Here is an 18,444-nt window from a genome sequence, read left to right on the forward strand (position 1 = left end):
CCGGTGCCCTTGGAAATCCCTCCTTGGTGACCACCAAGCCGAGGCGGTTGCGCCTCCATGCTGGAATGTTGGCCCATGTGCCACTATTCCCAAGCCCCTCCTGCTTAAGGCGAATCCCCTTGCAGTCTCCTGCTGCTGGCACAGCCTCAGCGTGCCCTGGCAAAGCCCAGGGCCTCCCTGGGGTGCGATGCCGGCACACCCCGTCCTTGCCGCGGGCGCCGGGGAGGGACCGTTGCATGGGCGTCGAAAGGGGCCCGTTGAGCGCTGCCGGGACGCGGAGGGCAGGCGCCGCTGGAAAAGGCGTCTGCGGGGCCGTGGGGGTGGCCGGCCCCACCTCTTGCAGCGGAGCCAAAGCCGCCAACCCACGCCACCGCTCCCCGAGCGGGTCCGGCGGGTCGGGAGCGCCCCGGGGAGCCGCCGAATGCCGCGTCGCCCTGCCCGCACCCAGCGTCCGCAGCACCGCTGCAGGGACCCCACGCCCGGGCCTTCCCCCTGGTCCGGCTGCCCCAGCCGGTTGGGAAGCGGCCGGGCTTGCCCAGGAACGCCGCTTGCATCAGCCTCGGCGCAGCTGGCACCGCTCGCAGGCAGGTACGTGCCGTGCCGGCAGGCAGCAGGCACAGCGGCGGGCAGCACGCTGGGCTCAGACCCTGAGAGAGACGCGGTGGGGATAAGGGCATCCCTGGCACCGCGACACAGGGCCCCTCTGGGGGATGGTGGCACAGAGGATGCTCATGGCAGGCAGTGACCCAGCAGGAGCAGCCACCAGGACCCATTTGGTCCCCAGCATTTCAGCCCTGGCACGCTGCAGGTGCCAGCAGCCACAGCCCCATCCCCGGCGCAGTGACAATCCCCAGCACCCTGCTATGAAGCGCAGTACGGTGGCACACGGTGGGGGACACGGGAGGACGTCCCCTCCCCCTCCTCTCCCTGTCTTTTTCTCCTATATATTTATTTCTTTTTAGCCAAGCTCTCCAGAACAAAGTACACACTCTACCTCTTCAAACCCACCACCATCTGTCCGTCCGTCTGAGCGCCGCCGCCACAGCCGCAGCCCCGCCGCTCTGAGCAGCCGCCTCCGAGCAGATGGTGCCAGGGGAAGGACAAGCCGCTGCCACGCAGGGCCTCGCCAGCGACGGGTCACGGCAGCTACATCGACCCTGACCCCCTCCCACCCCCTTTCCCCCTCCTCCTTCCATCCTCCCCGGCACGGTAATTACCCGCCGCGCCGAGCAAACAGCCTGCGCCGGGTCATTGTGCCGGACACCAACAAAGGGCGGCGGGCGGTGGGACCTCCCGACCCCTGCTGACCCCTGCCAGCCCCTGCCGACCCCTGCCATCTCCTGCCCTCCAACAGCTCCTCTGCCAAAAGAGCAATAAATCAAAGGGATGGGACGGGCTGGCAGGCAGGGATGGGGATGGGGACTTCCTCTGCCACCAGCACGTGGGTGCCACCCCCGCACCATGACCCCCAGCTGCTCTGCTGCCCCCCTGGATTAGCCAGACTGTGCAAGCAATGGAGGGGATCCCCTTCCCCAGCTGAGGGGATCTGTTCCTGCTGCCCTCAGAGGCAGCCTGTGTGTGCTCTGGGGCTGAGCGTGGCAAGGCAGGGGGTACAGGATGCTTCTCCCCCCACGCCCTGTGGTCACAGGCTGCTAATGGGGAATTTCATGGGTGCACAGCCCAGCCGGGACGTGCCGGGGCCATCTGCTCACAGGGCTCGGCGCTGTCACATCGACCTGACCTCAGGGTGGCAAACAGTCTGCAGGAGCAGATGTCACACCCTCCCTCCTCCCCCTGAGGCTGACGAGCGTGTCACCCCCTGAGCTCAGCACCTTGGGGTGGGCCCTTGCACGGAGCTGGGGGCAAAACCAGGCCAAGAGCCAAGAGGTATTGCAAAGACCTAAGAAACTCCCTGCAGGAGTGTCATCCTCCCGAGACGGGAGGCCTGTGGGAATTCAGGCATGGTGGGGGGAGGATTTGGAAAGCTATTTGTGCCCAATTTGCTCATGCCCTGCAATCCCCCTGCCCTGCGAGCACCGCACAAAGGCGGCCTGGCTCTACCACAGCACAGCGTGGCACGGCACAGTGTGGCAGCAAAGGGGCAGCAGATCCCAGCCAGCTCCAGCCTGGTTGCCCTCAGGTCCCCGGGAGTGGCTCACACCGGTGGCTTTTGGACTGATTAAAATTCATTCTGCATGATTTAGGACCTAATCTCGGTGAAACTCCACAGCGCTTTATTAATAGCGCATTAGCGGATAATTCATGCATTGGGATGAAAAATCAGCCCGTGATATTCTCAGGGAGGGGGGCTGGGGGGGGGACACGGTGTGTATGTGTGTGTGTGTGTGTGTGTGGGAGGGGGGAGCATGGGCACGGGGAGGGGGGCACCCCTGCTCGCCCAGCCTCCCGCACCTCCCCGCCGCCGCATCCCGGCGAGGCAGCAGCCCTTCTGACAACTGCCACCACTCATTAATCTTGACGAGTTTTCTGCTGAATATTCTTCCACGGGCTTTCAAACCGTTCACTAATTGCAATTAATCACTTACCGAAACAGATGTCAGGAACAATGGAATTGGGAAGTCTGGAGGCTTGATAAAGCTGTCAGAGGAGCGCGCTCGTGTGGCGGCGGGTGCCAAAAGGCGCCGGCAACACCTTCCCCCAGCCATGTGCCAGGGGGAGCACCCAGTGACCCCGGTGCTGCCCGCGTGGCACCTGTCTGCCACGGCGAGGGGGCACGGTGGGGCTGCGCATCGCCTGCAGCTACCGGACGGGGCCGTGGGTACCGGTTTTTGGTGCCGCGCTGGCACTCGTGCTCAGGGGAATACCACAGATGCCACGCGGCAGGGCTTTGCCTCGTGCCCAGCAGCGGGGCAGCTCGGTCTCTCCTCTCTCCCATCAGGGAAGCCACGAGGAGCCCCGGCGGGGCGTCACGTCCGCCGTGCCTCACGCAGGCGACGGCACGTTCCCCGTCCCTGCCAGACGCCGCTTTAGTGCCAGCAGGGATCCAACAGCCTTTCCCGGCGGGCGCGCCGCGCTGTTTACCCATCACACATGAAAGGTGCCGAGCTGACAGCTCCGGAGACAGGGAGAGAGCTCCCGGAGACACTGATGGAGACAAGGCCCCTGAGAGCTTCCACCTCCCACCCTTGGAGACCACAAAGGCCACCCCAGAGGTGACCCCAGCATAGGGGCAGCCCCTGGGTTTCTGCTCCCCAAGGAGGGAGCCTGCAGCGCCTCTGCCCCCGCCAGCTTGGCTTGGCTGTTCCCCCGCGAAGCAGAAGATGCTGCACAGCCTGAGGCCACCAAGCACAATTAGCCTTGAGTCCCTCAGGCACCACGGGGCCAGCGCCGCAGTGACATCGCCGCGGGGACACACGCACCTCCCCAGCAGGCACAGCCCCCGGGGACCAAGAGCATCCCTCTGGGGCTGGCGCGGCGCGAGCCAAGCCCGGGGCTCGCGACCAGCGCGGCCCCGACACATGTTACCATCAATATTCGGCACAGACACCGTTCCATATGTATGATCCGCTGGGGTGATGATTTTTCTACTGATCACTGGAAGTGACAGCTGTGCGGAGAGCAGGAGAAACAAAGGCACCGACTGCTCTCCCCGTTACACTCCGCTAGAGACATGATGGTGTGACACGGAGCGGCAGCAGCTGGTGGCGCGGGGACCGGCAACCAGCACGGGATGGCTGCTGGCGGCGGGCACAAAGGGCTGGCAACGGGCACGGGGTGGCTACAGGGGCGGAATGGGGACGGGGTGGCAAGGAGGCTGGGGTGGCAATGGAGTGGTAATGGGGATAAGGTGGCAAGAGGGATGGGATGGTAATGAGGATGGGGTGGGAATGGGGTTGGGGTGGCCATGAGGTGGCAACAGAGTTGAGGGGATGGGGTGGAAATAAGGATGAGGTGACAACAGGGACAATGTGGCACTAAGAATGGGGTAGACTGGGTGGCCATAAGGATGAGACGGCATTAAGGACAGGGTGGCAATAAGGATGGGGTGGCAATGGTGTGGAAATAAGGACCAGGTGGCAATGGGGACGGCTCCCAGCAGCCCTCTCGCACCACACACCAACACCCAGCCCCTCCATCTGCCCCTCTGCCCCCTGAAGCAGTGTTGGGACGGGGTACTGGGAGCACCCGGCCACCACAGTGTGCCCAGCCCAGGCAAGGTCAATATTTGCCTTTAATTTGCAAGCCTTTCCTCCCCCCAGATAACAGCGGGGCCGTGGCACGTACGGGAGGGAGAAGAGCTGGGTTGGGTTAATTATTAGCGAACATGCAAATTCCCTCTCCATGAGATAACAATAAACACTGCGATTTCGGGGAGATAAACAGGGCTTTAAATTTCCAGCAGCCTTTACTGGTGTAAAAATAAGCGTCCCTTATTTATTTAGCTCCTTTGAGAAACCACATCAGTCCCCAAACACAGTCTTTTACTGTCAAGCTACAGTAGAAGCCTTTATAGGCGGCGAAGATCCTGACAGCTACCCCTAGCACAACCATCTTTTATTCATGCCCATAATATAAACTGTATTGCCTCGGAAACAAAAGGATTTAACTCGCTGCTGGCCGGGTGGCAGCGGCCGAGCCAAGGGCTGCGGAGGGGGCACGTGGCTGGGTTGGCTCAGCTCAGGATGTGGCCACTCTGCCAGGCCATTGCCTCCTCCCAGGGACAGGCCTGGGACAAGCCCCTCTGTGGCAGCACACCCAGGGCTAAACACTGAGGCGAAATCAAACCCTTCCTCCCACTTTCCCCCCCCCAACAAACCTGGAGCCATTAGGCAAAGCTGCTCCTTGCTCTGCGGCTCCGCATCCCGCCCTGCCGGCTCAGGAGCAGGCAGAGCAGCGCTTACCAGAGTGGTTCATATTTAATAATGCAATTTATATTCCACTCTCAACATAAACTATTGTAAAGGCACACTAATGTAAAAATACATCTGGCTTGTCAATAGTTTATCTTCTGGATCTGCATCTAAATCCCTGGGCATTCTTGACTTATGGCTGCACCAGTGTCTAATGAATAAAAAGGTGCAAATTATAGGCCTTGCTTTAATGCTCATCATAAAATTAGATGATAGTTGCAAAAGCTGCATTCTCCTGCCCACAGTGCAGCAATGGTAAGCTATAAATAAAGTGTATTTAATGTATCCCAGCGCTGTGCAGAGCCAGGAAACAGTATGTTACTGCACAGCTTTCAATGGATCCGCCACAAGTTCAATGAAGTGATAACTGATCCATCATGTGAATTTATGTTAACTGTCTGCTCGCAAAGTCACGGCCCCAGCACTGTAAATAGCCGACAATCCTTCCAGCCCAGCCTGCCTGCCAATAAACCTGTCACCGCCAGCCTGGGAGCAGCCACCTTAGGACACCGCAGACAAACCATTACGCTCTTGGGTTTCCTCTTGGTTTTTCCCTTTTGCTCTTGGTTTTCCAGCCCTCTGCCCCTGTGGTGCATTGCTGCCCTGTCTCGCTTTACCCGCAGCCTCTCCGGGGCTTTGCCAACCCTGTGAGATGCTTTTCCACCTCCCCAGAGCTGTCACATCAGGGATGGGATGTGGGGGGCTGATGGGTGGGCAAAGGCTGGGGTGGGGGAAAGGCAGGCTTGGAGTTCAGCAATGGTTGCAGAGCCAGGAAGATATGTGCATGGGGTGGGGGTTGTTTCAAAGGCTAACTGCAGTGTGCCCAGAAAGCATCCCCCTCCAGCACAGACCTGTGTGCCAGGGCTGGCATCTGGGATGTCCCTGGGAAGATGTGGTGCCTGAGAAAGAGATGTTCCTGAGGAGATGTGGTCCCCAGGAAGGAGATGTTCCCTGGAAGATGTCCCCAGGAAGCAGATGTCTTTGGGAAGAAGATGTCCCTGGGAACGAGATATCCCTGGGAGGATGTCATCCCCAGGAAGGAAACATCCCCATCTCCCAGCAAAGAGACATCCTGGGAAGGAGACATCCCTGGGGATGGAGACACGCGTCCCCTTCGAGCAGCCCAAAGGCAGGGAGACCCCTCAGCCCTGCGTGATGATGCAGGAAGGGAGCCTGCAGAGGTGCCAGCTGTGGGGACACAAGCACCTTTGGGGAGCAAGGCACAGCCCAGGAGGGCGCGTGGGACACGGCGCCGGCGGGAAGCAGCATTTGCCATCACCCAGCTCTCATTAACGCAGCACTGAGCATCCCTAATAATAGCAACAGTAAATTCTCCTAACCAATTCGGGTCCATTTCTATAAATAATGTAGAATCTTTTTATTTACTGACAGGTTGTAAAAGTATCAGTGAGAATAATGTGAAATCAGGCGCTGCTGAATAATTCATGGCAGCAGCTCCGCTCTCCCCGTCCCCGCGCTCCCCTGGCCCCGGCGTTTACACGACACCACCTTGTGCCCGGGTTTATCTCATAAAACCCAGGACTAACGACCTGGCACTAATTCTTTATCAACCGGGGGCTTTTACGGCGAAGGGAGGGAGGAGGGGGAGGGAACACAGAGAAATAAAAATAACCCTGGGTGCACCCTACATAAAAGGCACGGGCCGTGCGCTCGGCTCCGCACAGAGCCGGTGAGCCCTGGCGCGCTCTGCGCCGCCCAGCTGCCATTCCCTCTGCTCCCCAGAGCCTCGTCGAAAATTAGCAGTAATTAGCAGTGCCTGCAGCTCTGTGCTGGCATCCCGAGGCAGCAGGAGCGGGAAGGAAGGGCAGCACGACCCTGCTGGGACGTGAGGACACTGGCAGGGCCCACGGGGATGATGGCAAGACCCATGGGGACGGTGGCAGGGCTCACTGGGACAGTGGCAGGACCCATAGAGGTGACAGCAAAACCCACAGGGACACTGGCAAGACTCATGGGGATAATGGTAGGACCCATGAGGACACTGGCAAGGCCCATGGAGATAATGGTAAGACCCATGAGGACACTGGCAGTATCCATGGGGACAACGGCAGGACCCATGAGGACACTGGCAGTATCCATGGGGAGAATGGCAGGACCCATGGGGATACTGGCAGGACCCACAGAGATGACAGCAGAATCCATGGGGACATCGGCAAGGCCCGTGGGGGTGATGACAGAACCCATGGGGACAATAGCAGGATCCATGGGGACACTGTCAGGACCCACAGGGGAAGTGGCAAAGTGCACAGGGACACTGGCAAGGCCCATAGGAACAATGGCAGGACCCATAGCAATGATGGCAGAACCCTTGGGGACAATGGCAGGATCCATAGCAATGATGGAAGAACCCATGGGGATACTGGCAAGGCCCATGGAGATGACAACAGAATCCATGGGGAAACTGACAAGGCCCAGGAGGACACTAGCAGGACCCGTGGGGACACTAGCAAGACCCATGGGGATGATGGCAGGACCCACGGGGATGGTGGCAGGACCCATGGGGATGATGACAGGACCTACAGGGATGCTGGCAGGATGCTCACTGTCCCCATGCCACCCCCAGGGATGCTGGCTTGAGAGAGCAGACCTCCCCTGAGGGTGGACGGGTTAAATTTGGGCTGAAAAAGCCAGATTTCTAGAGCAGCTAATCCCTGTAACAACCCAATCCGGTGTCCCTCATCCCTCCTGCCACCACCAAGGGCGACGGGGACCTCCCCCTGCAGGTTCCCCCCCCCCCAAGTCCCCTCCCCAGAACAATACCTCTCGGCGCTGTTTTGATGTGCGGCACAAAGCCGGGAGAGCTTTCCATGTAACATGATAAAAGCAAGTCCCCAGCCAGCACAATTATTTGATAATTCTCCCTTAACACCCATCAAATTAAAGCAATGTCCAAGGGCTGCCTGAAGTGGCACTGATAGGTATTAAACTTTAATGAGATTTAATGGCACTGCCCTACTTTTTAAGCGCTCGGGCCTACGTTTATGAACATTTAATTTCCCGGGCCCTGACCTCTTTTTTTTTCCCTCCCCCCCACCCCTTTCCCTGGCAGCCCCCCCCTGCCCAACCAGCTGCTTTGTGTTAGCACTGGCAGCCGCCCCAACCCGGGATGCTCGGCCGGTCCCGAGCCCACAGAGACCTCCCGGCGCTGCGGGGTGAGATGTTGGCTCCAGCCACAGCAGGGAGGGGGAATCAGGGAAGGAAAGGGGGTGAGGGGGCAGATGTGAATCACCAGAAACGACGGCGGCCAAATTCATCAAATGACTTAATTAATTAGCTCCCAGGACGACCCGACCCTGAGGGGGAAGCTGGTTGGATGCCCCTGCCCTGCTGCTCGCTTGCATTCGGGTTACAAATGGGTTTGGTGAAGCACCCCCTAAAAACAAGCAGAGCTCCCTCGCTGCAAACCCACTGTCCGTGGGGAAATTAGGGGGGTCAGGTCCCCCCAGCACCCCCAGGGACCCCTGGCGAGTGCTGATTCAGTTTGCTGCTGCCCTCTAGTGTGGATGGGACAGGCCAAACCCTGCTGTCACTTGTCCCCCTCCCCACATGTCCCCTGGGCCACTTGGCCACGCAGGATGCTGTGTCTCAAGTGGGGATGGCTGCTGAGATACTCAGGGAGCAGAGAGATACTCAGAGGAGCAGCAAAGAGCATCGGTCCAGCACCTCCAGCCTGGAGCCCTGCCAGCTCCCCAAAACCACACTAATGGGGCTGCAGGATTGGTGCTGGGGCACATCCCTGCACTGGTGAGGACCATGCATCACCTCCTGTCTCATGGCATGGCCCCGATGGGAGATGGGATGCCACGCTTCCCTCCACACCAGGATGCAGGAGGGCTTGGGGTGCCCAGGTTGGCATCAGCAACCCCCAACAAGAGGGGCTGCCAGTGTGAGGGCCACCATTGCCCACCCTGGCATGTCCCCTGGCACGAGGGATGAGCCCAGGGTTAGGGAAACAGAGGCACACACCAGTGCAGCTAACTTCCACACTGGGAATGTCCCTCTCCCACCTCCCCAGCACCCACACCAACTGCAGCGAGACCAGCTGCAGGAATGCACAGGCAGGGCAATAAAAGGGAGCGTTATCAAGCCCCAGCAGAGCTGACAGTGGGAGGAGAGAGCAGGAGGGGGGGAAAAGGACGAGAAAGAAGGGGAGAGAGAGAAAAAAAACCACCCCACCCTTAACCCCGAGATCACTTATCATTCAGGCTGCATCACGCATCTTGAAAGTGCAGACACAAAAATGTAATGTCATAACATTCGCAGTTCAATAACCTTTGCTTCACGAGCCGGCTTGAACTGTCAGAGGAGCTGGAAGGTAAATATTTCAGCGCAGAGGCACTGAATGCAAAGGGAGGGGAGGGGAATGAGGGGTCGGCCTCGGCTTCCCCAGCTCGCCTCGACACGTCCGCATGTCCCCCCGCCGTAAATCCCGGCCGGCGCTGGGGAAGGGCTGTGACACGGGTGAAATACGAGCAGATATAAAGCCAGACACCTTTATTGTTCACCAAAGTCTTCCAACAAGTTATGAACCCGCAGCTTGACCCTCACCCATCATCTTGTTATATGGCGGAAACAAAGGCGGTGCCAGGAGCTGGGGCTGGGCCGGGGCAGGAAGGAGCAAAACCTATCCTGGCTCCTCCACCACGGGGGATATTTGGGTGTAATTCTCCTCCAGTCATCCCTGCACCCCATATCTACTGCACAAGGGGCTGGGGAGAGGCCCTGGGTGTCCCTCAGGAGCAGACCCGGCATTAGCCCCTTCCAATGAGCCTCCCCGGCAGCTTATGGTGGTGGCAAACCCCTGCAGCCGGGGTTAATGGGAGCAGGACCCCAGGAAACGGCTGGGAAGGAGAAGATTGCACAGGCAGGGCCTTGGCAGGAGAGGGCAGGGAGCAACGGCTGTGTAGTGGGGGTGGCAAACTGCCTGGGGATCCAGAGATAACCCCTGACAGGGAAAATGCTGCCAACAGCGCTGGGAAGCTGCTGGCACCGGGGCTGTGTGCCCAAGGGGGTGTCACGGCGGGTACTGCCCTGTGTATCCAGAGCAGCTGCACGGTGTGGGGTGGTGGGCAACAGCAGTTTGATGACACACGTGGCATGGAACTCCCCTGGTCTAACTGCGTGGCACAGCCAGGGACAACCAGGGACATCTGCCTGCCCCTGGGCTGGCTCTGCCACGGGGCTTTGGCAACCCACAGAGGGACTCCCCCAAACTCTGGGGAGCAGCAGGACCGTGAGCAAGGGTGCTGCAGGGAGGCCACGGCACCCTGGCAGTGGGTCCTGGGGGGTTGAGCAGCACAGGGCCTTGGGTGCCAGCACCCAAGTGCTGAGCCCCAGCATCACAGTTGTAACAAAGCTATGAGGAAGCTGGGGAAGGGGCTGGAGCACAAGGGTGCTGGGGAGGGGCTGAGGGAATGGGGGTGTTGAGGCTGGAGAAGAGGAGGCTGAGGGGAGACAGGAGCACTCTCTGACACTCCCTGACAGGAGGCTGCAGGGAGCTGGGGGTCGGGCTCAGCTCACAAGTAATAAATGATAGGAAAAGGGGAATCAGCCTCAAGTTGCCCCAGGGGAGGTTGAGATTGGAGCTGAGACAGAGCTGTTTCCCTGAGAGGGGTGTCAGCCCCTGTGCCAGGCTGCCCAGGGAGCTGGGGGAGTGCCCAGCCCTGGAGGGATCCCAAAGCCCTGGAGCTGAGGTGCTGAGGGCTGTGGGTCAGTGCTGGGCTGGGCAGGGTGAGGGCAGGGCTGGCACTGCAGCAGCTTACAGGGCTTTGCCAACCACAAGGACTCTGTGACTCTGCGCAGGGGACGCGGCTGTGGCGAGGAACAGTTAAACGGCCCCCGCCCGCACCCGGGCGTGCGGCAACAGGCACCGTCGCACCCTCCCCGAAACACCTGCTGGTGCCGTGCTGGCACGGGGCGAGTGCCCGCGGCGGGCGGCAGCGCGGAGCGCGCCAGGGCCCGCAGCAAGAAGCGGCATGTCTGCCGCTTGGCAGCACAACAGAGAGCAGGTGACAAGCGCGCCGGCGGTCGCTTTATTACAGGAAGAGAGCACACAGGCATCTGACGCCGCTGTGCCCCGGGAAAGAAAAGAGAGATACAAACCAACCCCCATCCCTCCCGTTTGCCAGCAACCCTCCAGCCAGAAGCAGAAGGGCCTCCGGATGCTGGAGGTGCCCCCATTGCAAACCTCACTTCACAATGAGGCCTGAGGTCACCCTCACCCCGGTGGCGTCGCAGCCCGTCACGTCCCCTCCTGTTGCTGCCGGGGCCAAGCAAATCCCAGGGGTGTAAAAACCCACATGTGTGTGTGTGCACAAACACTTCTCCTCGGCAAACACTCCCCGAGACAACAGAAACGAGCCGGCGCTGCCGCCCCTGTGCCTGCTCCCGCGCCAGCCCACTCCTCTGACACAGCAATTAGAGGCAGGCATTAATATTTAAATATTGCCAGCTCTGGAGAAGGGAAATCAAATAAAAACGGCAGCACGGCAAAGCTCCCGCTCCTCCAACCCCGCTGGGTGCCTGGCAGTGACGTGTGGGGGCTGCAGGCTCCCCTGCACCACTGGTGCCACCACGAGAATCTCCCACTCTGGAGCAAATCGGTGTGAGCAAGGAGGTGTCAAACAAATGGTGAGCAAGGGGCAAGCAAAGGGGTGAGCAAGCAGCAAACAAGTGGCAAGCAAGCAGCAGCGATGCTCCTGTAAGCACAGCAAGGCTGGGGGGCTTCAAAGGGATGCTGACCCCACGATGGCCATGCTTTTGGGGGACACACAGGGCTCCTCTCTGTCTCCCAGCCCTAAAAGGACCCACCTGCAAGGCTGCAGGGTGCTGAGGGGCACACATACAGCCCGTTGTGTGTCCCCTCCCGTGTCACCCCCGGTCCGGCGGGTGCTAAGAGGCGGTGTCGGCGCAGCAAAGAGGATTTACTGCTCAACGCAAGGGGCTTTAGAGGCAATAACTTTCCCTCCTCTTGACTTAAATGGATTTTAAACTTCAAAAAGGATAGAGGGGGCAAGCTGCCAAGTGGCCGGCCCCGAAGGGCCGACCCCACAAGTGCTACGCCGGGTGCTGAGGGGTCGATGTGGGGCTGCGAGCTGAGCTGCGGCCAACGGCTGAGGCAGATAAAGGCCTGGGGAGGCCACATCGCTCGCCCTTGCAGAAGGCCCTGCGATAAGGCGGCCGCCGTTATCGGCGCGAGAGTGCCGGGGTGCGCTTCCTCCCGCGCCGCGCTGCAACCGCACCGGGGTGCCGGGATGGGGGGGACACTGGGGAGGCCCGATGGCCGGGCAGGAAGGGCAGCCGAGGCACGAGGCACAGCAAGAGCTATTTCAAGGGCAATCCCCTTGGCAGGCTGCCCGGGCAGCCGCAGCGTGCCAAGCTCTGTCCCGGCTGCCCCTTCCTGGAGGGGAGCTGGGACTCGGTGGTGCTGCCCTGCGGACCCTCAGACACCTCTGGGGACACCCACTGGGATGCAGACAGAGGCAGGCAAAGGCCATTTCCCCCTGCTCTTGCTGAGACACCAAACCTCAGCCCTGAGGCTGGCATCAGTGTCAGGGTTGGGGACAGAGGTGTGACGCATGGCACTGTGCCCCCCAACCATGCCTCCCCCATGACCCATGGCACAGTGGGCTGTGAGTACCACAGCCCAGGCAGAAGCCCCCAGGCACCAACCTCCCATGGGCTGCTGCCAGATGCCAGGGTGAGGGGCAGCACCGTGAGGAGAAGGCTGGGGTGGCAGAAGAAGGAACAGGACAGCGGAGATTAAAACTAACACCCCCCTCCTTGATCTGCCCCCCAACCTGCGCTGGCACGTCAGGAAGCGATAAACTGGCCTGCAGCCTGCAGCCCCCACTGCCTCCCCCACCCCGGCAGCCTGGCCCCCTGCCAAAGCCACTGTCTCCGCTGTAATGCTCCCTGCCCTGCAGCCAACACACACAACCCCAACAACCCCCTCCACCACCGAAACAAGGCCGCAGGCGCGCACACTCATACGTGCACAGCCGAGCGCAGGCACACGGGGCGGGAGCACGCACACACACACCCCACACACACCCAGCCGGGGGGGTGAGCAACACACAGTCCCAGCCCGTGCCACACACACACACACGAGTGTGCACAGGCAGCTCCCACCTTGCACACTGTCACCACAGCCCTCCCAGCAGCCACTGGCCTCGGCCAGCCAGCCCTGGCCACGCTACCACGGCCGCTCGCCGTCCGTTGTCCTCACGCCCAACCCTCCCCCGAGCAGGTGACACAAAGAGGCTGCCCGGCGCACGCCGACAGCCCCACGGCGCACCCACAAACCGCCCCGGCGCAGCCGGCGCACGCGCGGGCACTGCCAGGAAGAGACGGGCACAGACTTTTTTTTCCCCCTCCATTAACTATCTCTGTGGTTCCCGCCCGTGGCCCAACAAGCACTCATATGCCAACCCCAGCACCTACCCCAGCTCCCTGCCCCTTGCCCTGGCTCGGCGCCGGAGGAGGAGGAGGAAGAGTGCCAGGCACTCACCACGCTGTGCCAAGGGTTGGCAGCAGGCACTCACTTGGGGTTTGGGGGCAGCAGGAGGGTGCTGGCACTGAGTGCCCCGTGCAGAGCGGCCGCGTGGACTCAGGACAACATAGGGCACAGTTGTGAGCACGGTACCGTAAACCACCATGAACCACCGGGCCCTGGGGCAAAGGGCAAGGCAGGAGGAGCAGGCAGGGGTGAAAGAGAGAGGATGGAGCAGAGCAATAAACACAGCAGCATACGGCGAGCTGGGCGAGATGCCGGGGCCATGGCATCACCCTGACGCAGCGTGCGGTGCACGGGCTCCCCGCACCAGGCTGCGGGGCTGGGTTTAACACCACCTCCCCGGTGCCGGCGGTCTGGGGTGTCCGGAAACACGGATGACACACGAGAGGCCCGCTCAGGAGGAGCGGGGTGTGTGGGTAAACTGAGGCACGGCCCTGTGGCAGCACCCTGCCTGCTTGGCTCAGGAAACAGGCAGCGAGGTAAGGAGATGTGCCAAGGTCAGTGCCATCAGTCAAGCCCTCAGCACAGCCCCGTGGGTTCCTGTGCCCCGACAGCCCACGTGCTGGGCTACTCCATGGGAAACAGCCTAACGGGTCTCTGGGGCAATGTGGGGCACAGGGACTGAGCATCTCAGCTGACACCAGACCCTGTGGTACCCAATGGGTCTCCTGCTCCCCCTACATCCCCCAGCTGGACTCCCAACTCCAGAGCAACCTCCATCCCTCACGCTGTCAGGTCCCTGAAACCCAGGGTGACCTCTGTCTCTCACACCACCATGTCCTCCAACCCTATGGTGACCTTTTGTCCCCCACATCGCAGAGACCCCCAGCTCCAGGGTGACCTCTGTGCTCCACACCACAGCCTCCCAGCGCCAGGATAACCTTCATCCCCCACAGCCACAGCAAGGGTTCCCCCGTGCCCAGGGTGACCTCCGTGCCCCACACAATGGGGTTCTCCAAGCCCAGACTGATCTCCAATCCCCAAACAACACTGTCCCCCAAACGCAGGACAACCTCTGCACCGTACGCCAAGGGGTCCCCCAACTCCGGGGTGACCTTCACCCTCCACACCATGGCATCTCTCAGCCCCGGAGCGACCTCCGTCTCCCACCCAGCAGCGGAGCCAAAGGGGCGGGTGTGGAGGGGAACACGGCAGCCCCGGCTCACTCGTCCAGCCCAGCCCCTCACCGCCCTCCCCGTGTCCGTCCCGCCCCGTGCCCCGGCGCTCCGGGGGACACCGCCGCGGGGGGCTGCACTCACCCATCGGCCGCGCCGTCCAGCGGGGGCTGCGCTCCTCCATGGCCAACGCGGCGGCAGGAGCGCGGCCGGGCCGAGATGAGCGGAGCCGAGCGGAGCCGAGCCTTCCCCCCGCCGCTTCCTGCTTCCCTCGGCGCCCGCCCGCCGCCCCGGGAGCCGCACGGCTGGAGCGTGACTCACCGGGGGCCGGGCCGGGCAGGGCAGGGCCCCGGCGGGGGCGGGGGACGACGGGGACGAGCTGCTGGCACCTTCCCCCCCGGGGGAGAGAGGCACCGGGAGCGGGGGGTGTTCCCTGAAACGGGACGCTGGGGAAGGAGGGGGGCACCCCCCCAACCCCCCCCATGGAGGGCACGGTGCACCGGGGATGGGGCAGCCCCCCCTCTGTGAGGGTCATGGTGCAGCATCAGCGAACGTGCCCCCAAGGATTTGGGTGACCCCAACCAAACCCTGACCCCAGCCAACACACAGGTCTTACCCCCTACCCCCCAGCACTGTACTTCAGGGTGTTCACACCCCTCTGTGCAACCCCTGTACCAGGGGAAGGAACGAGGACAGCACCGAGTGTCCCCTGAGTGGGGACTGCGGCGGGCACCCCTGCGCCATCCCACCTTCACCCTGAGCCCCAGCTCGCACCAAGGCACCAGGGAAAGGAGCGGGCAGGGCTCAGCCCAGCGGCAAGCAGAGGACGTGGCTGATGATCCACCGGCCATTACAAGCCAGGCTGGTCGGTTCCGCGTGCCGGACAGGCCCAGCAGGCTCACCCAGGCGGGACCCCGACCGTCCCCCAGCACAGGCGCTGACAACCATGAACTTGCACCTCTGTGCAGGGTGATGCGGGCCATGACAGGCACCCAGCCGTCCCCAGGCGAGCTGCCACACTGCCACGCACACCCACCCACTCACCCACCCGAGCCCCTTCCCGGCTCACCCGCACCTCCGCTTCCCCTCCATCCTCCTCCTCGCCTCGCTGCCCACCCGGCCGGTGTGCCCACGGCACCGGTGCTGCTGCTGACGAGGGCTGGGGGAGGCTGTGGGCAGCTTCATCCCCCCCAACGCCACCCCATCTCCCTTTTCCTGTTCTATTTTCATTTTTTATTGCATTCTTTTTAAAGAATACAGAGGAACAAATGCCCTTATCAGCAATTCTCACAAGGTATAAAGAGCCACTTTTATCTCCCTGCCTTTACTAATCTAGAGCGAGCCCATGCCTCTTAATTTTTTAATTTTCCTGGTGAATGCATTCATGGCTTCGGCACCATCCACCTGCACCCTCACCTGCACCCTCACCCTCACCCACACGATCCCCTCAGCACCCCGGCCCAGCGAGCCGGCCACGGCACAGCCACCACGCCGGCACAACGGTGGGGCAAGCGTGGCTCATGGTTTTGCAACCACAAAGGAGTTTCATGGGCCGACAAGTCCCGTGTGTCACACTGGGCTCAGCGGGACACCCCCGGGCTTGCCAGCCCTGCCGCTGCCTGGTGGCAAGCGCTAAAGGGCATGGTGCCAGAGCCCGTCTCCGGCCTCAGCACAGCGATGGATTCCCACGCCGAGTCAGCCAAGGATGGATTCAGTGGCCAAGGTCCTCGTGGGGGCACAGGGGGGTTCACCCCTGTCCCCACCCCGCGGGGAAGGGAGGGCAGGCACAGGCTGTCCACACGCCAGGGCTGGGAGCGCCGGCAGCCGGCCGCGGCGCGCAGATGAGATGTGGCAGGCGTGTAACAAGCCATTAGTCACTGTCACCTTTGCCCGGCAGCCACTGGCAGGGTAATAAATCCCGAGCTGACTCCGGCAGGCCCGTTCCAGGCCACGGCTCCCAGCTTGCCTCCGCACTGCTGCTGGCCAGGCTGTGAGCAGCTTGCAAATGCATCCCGCCTCCCCCCCTCCCCAGTCCCCCACAGCGGGGACACAGCACCTCGCGGGGTCCCAAAGCGGGGCCAAATCCCCGTGGGGCTCATTGATGGCCGACACGGGCCACCACGTCCCCGGGAAGTGCCGTCCTCCGAAGACACGGCGGGTCACAAATCCCACCCCCCTCCAAACAGCCCTCTCACCCACAGGCTGCCCCGGCTGCCTGCCTGCCCTGGCTCCCTGCCCACTGCCGTGCCTGGCCCGCCCCAGCTCCCTGCCCGCTGCACCTTGCGGTTCCCGGCAGAGCCCAACGCCAGGAACTGGCATCGGCGGCTGCTGCCAGATCAAAGCAGCCTGGCGTGGCACGGCACGGTGCGCCCGCCGGGAAGGGCTGGCAAACAAGCCGGCCCAGGGAGGCGGCAGGCGGGAAGCACGCGTGATACCTCTCCCAAAAATGCTGCTGCTCCTGACGGACGGGGTGGCCGAGTCCCGGGAGCCGTGGCCCGACCCAGCCCTGAGGCCCCCCCCACAGCTCCCTGGCACGGCCAGCCCAATGCCACGGCTCTCCCCGGCGCCCAGGGCCTGACTCACAGCCCTGGGGACAATGGGCAGGGACCGAGGTGCCCTTGGGGTCACCTCCCCGGTGGGGCTGTGCGTTTCGGAGTCCCAAACCGCTGGGTGCAAGGCTTCACCCGGAGACCTAAGTCACGGCAGTACTGGCCGTGCAGCCTTTTGGGACGGCATCCCCGCACCCCCCGGCATCTCCCAGCATCACCTACTTGTGGCTCCAGCGTCCGTGCCCTCCACATCCAAAGCTGTCCTCTGGCCGATGTCCGGGGCAGTGCCACTGCCCAGGCTCTCCCCGGCGCCGGCCACCCGGTGCCGGTGCTCGCCAGCCGCAGGCTTGGCGACGGTTGTCTCGAGGGATGAAGAAGACGCCTGGAAGAGAAGCAGGACAGAGACTCAGCGCCTTCCCTTCCCGGGTGGGGGGCACAGAGGGGGGGCTCTGGGGCACACAGACACAGGACGCTTTTGTTTTGCTGCCGGCCCCTGCACGTGGCCAGCGCGGGGAGCCGCACGCCAGCCCGCGCCGTGGGGCTACAGCTGGATCCGGCCGATGGCTCCCGGCGTGGCCAGACAAGAAAGGCTGGAGGAGGAGGGGGGAAGAGGACATGAATCAAAGCGGCGTCCCCTCGCTCGCCGGCGGCAGCTGGCCGGTTAGGCAGCTCCCGATTACTCAACCGGGCAGTGTTTACTCGAGATCAACAACCTCCCCCCCACCTTCCCTGCCAGGCAGGCGACGGAAACGTGCTGCAGGGATGGGGATAGCGTTGCTGCTGCTTCTCACTCGACTTGGGGACCCTCTCCCTGACTTCCCCGGCATCCCCAGGCGCTGCCCGTGGCCCAGTGTTTGTTGTAGCTGTCACCCCACAGCGTCAGGCGTGCCCGGGCACACAGCTTGGGCTGTTGGCACTGCCACGCCGCTCTGGGACAGACACACAGACAATCCCAGCAGGTCCCAGGGACGCTGCACCCACCCCCGGGGCACGGCAGGATGCAGGCAACCACCCCTTTGCCCTAGGGAACAGCCACAGGGGACACCTCACTCCTGGACTGGGGACTTTAGGGTGAGGGCTACACCGATTCCCCAGAGTTAGTGCTACAGAGGCGTGGAGCCGCAGCGCGACGGGTGGCGGGTGCGTTTGGTGCTGGGGAGCCCTCAGCCTGAGCGAGCCAAGCACGCCAGCGGACGTGTGAATGTGCCGCTCGCTTCCTGGGAAGGCTGGATTTATGGGATCCATATGGCAGCGCCGCACAAGCGGGAGCCAGCGCCCGCCCGGCACGTCCCGCGAGGCCTCGAGTGCCACCGCGTGCCGGCTCCGACTGGCGCGGTGCCACCGGCTGCCCCAACAATTAACAGAAGGGGACT

At 62.3% G+C, this 18,444-nt stretch overlaps 1 protein-coding gene across 4 annotated transcripts in view; it reads right to left on the minus strand.

Annotated features, from left to right (window-relative positions):
• The window catches only part of GSE1 (Gse1 coiled-coil protein), a 100,464-nt gene that overhangs the window by 48,596 nt on the left and 33,424 nt on the right, over positions 1–18,444 (minus strand). For 3 of the 4 annotated variants that reach the window (XM_062007177.1, XM_062007176.1, XM_062007178.1), the window contains one exon: positions 17,294–17,453. In XM_062007177.1, the coding sequence (XP_061863161.1) occupies positions 17,294–17,453 (160 nt within the window). Of the gene's footprint in view, positions 1–14,666; positions 14,795–17,293; positions 17,454–18,444 lie in introns of those variants that run through there. The other variant, XM_062007179.1, reaches the window with a different exon arrangement.

This window comes from Colius striatus, chromosome 14, assembly GCF_028858725.1.
Source record: "Colius striatus isolate bColStr4 chromosome 14, bColStr4.1.hap1, whole genome shotgun sequence".
In the NCBI taxonomy this organism is placed as follows: domain Eukaryota; kingdom Metazoa; phylum Chordata; class Aves; order Coliiformes; family Coliidae; genus Colius; species Colius striatus.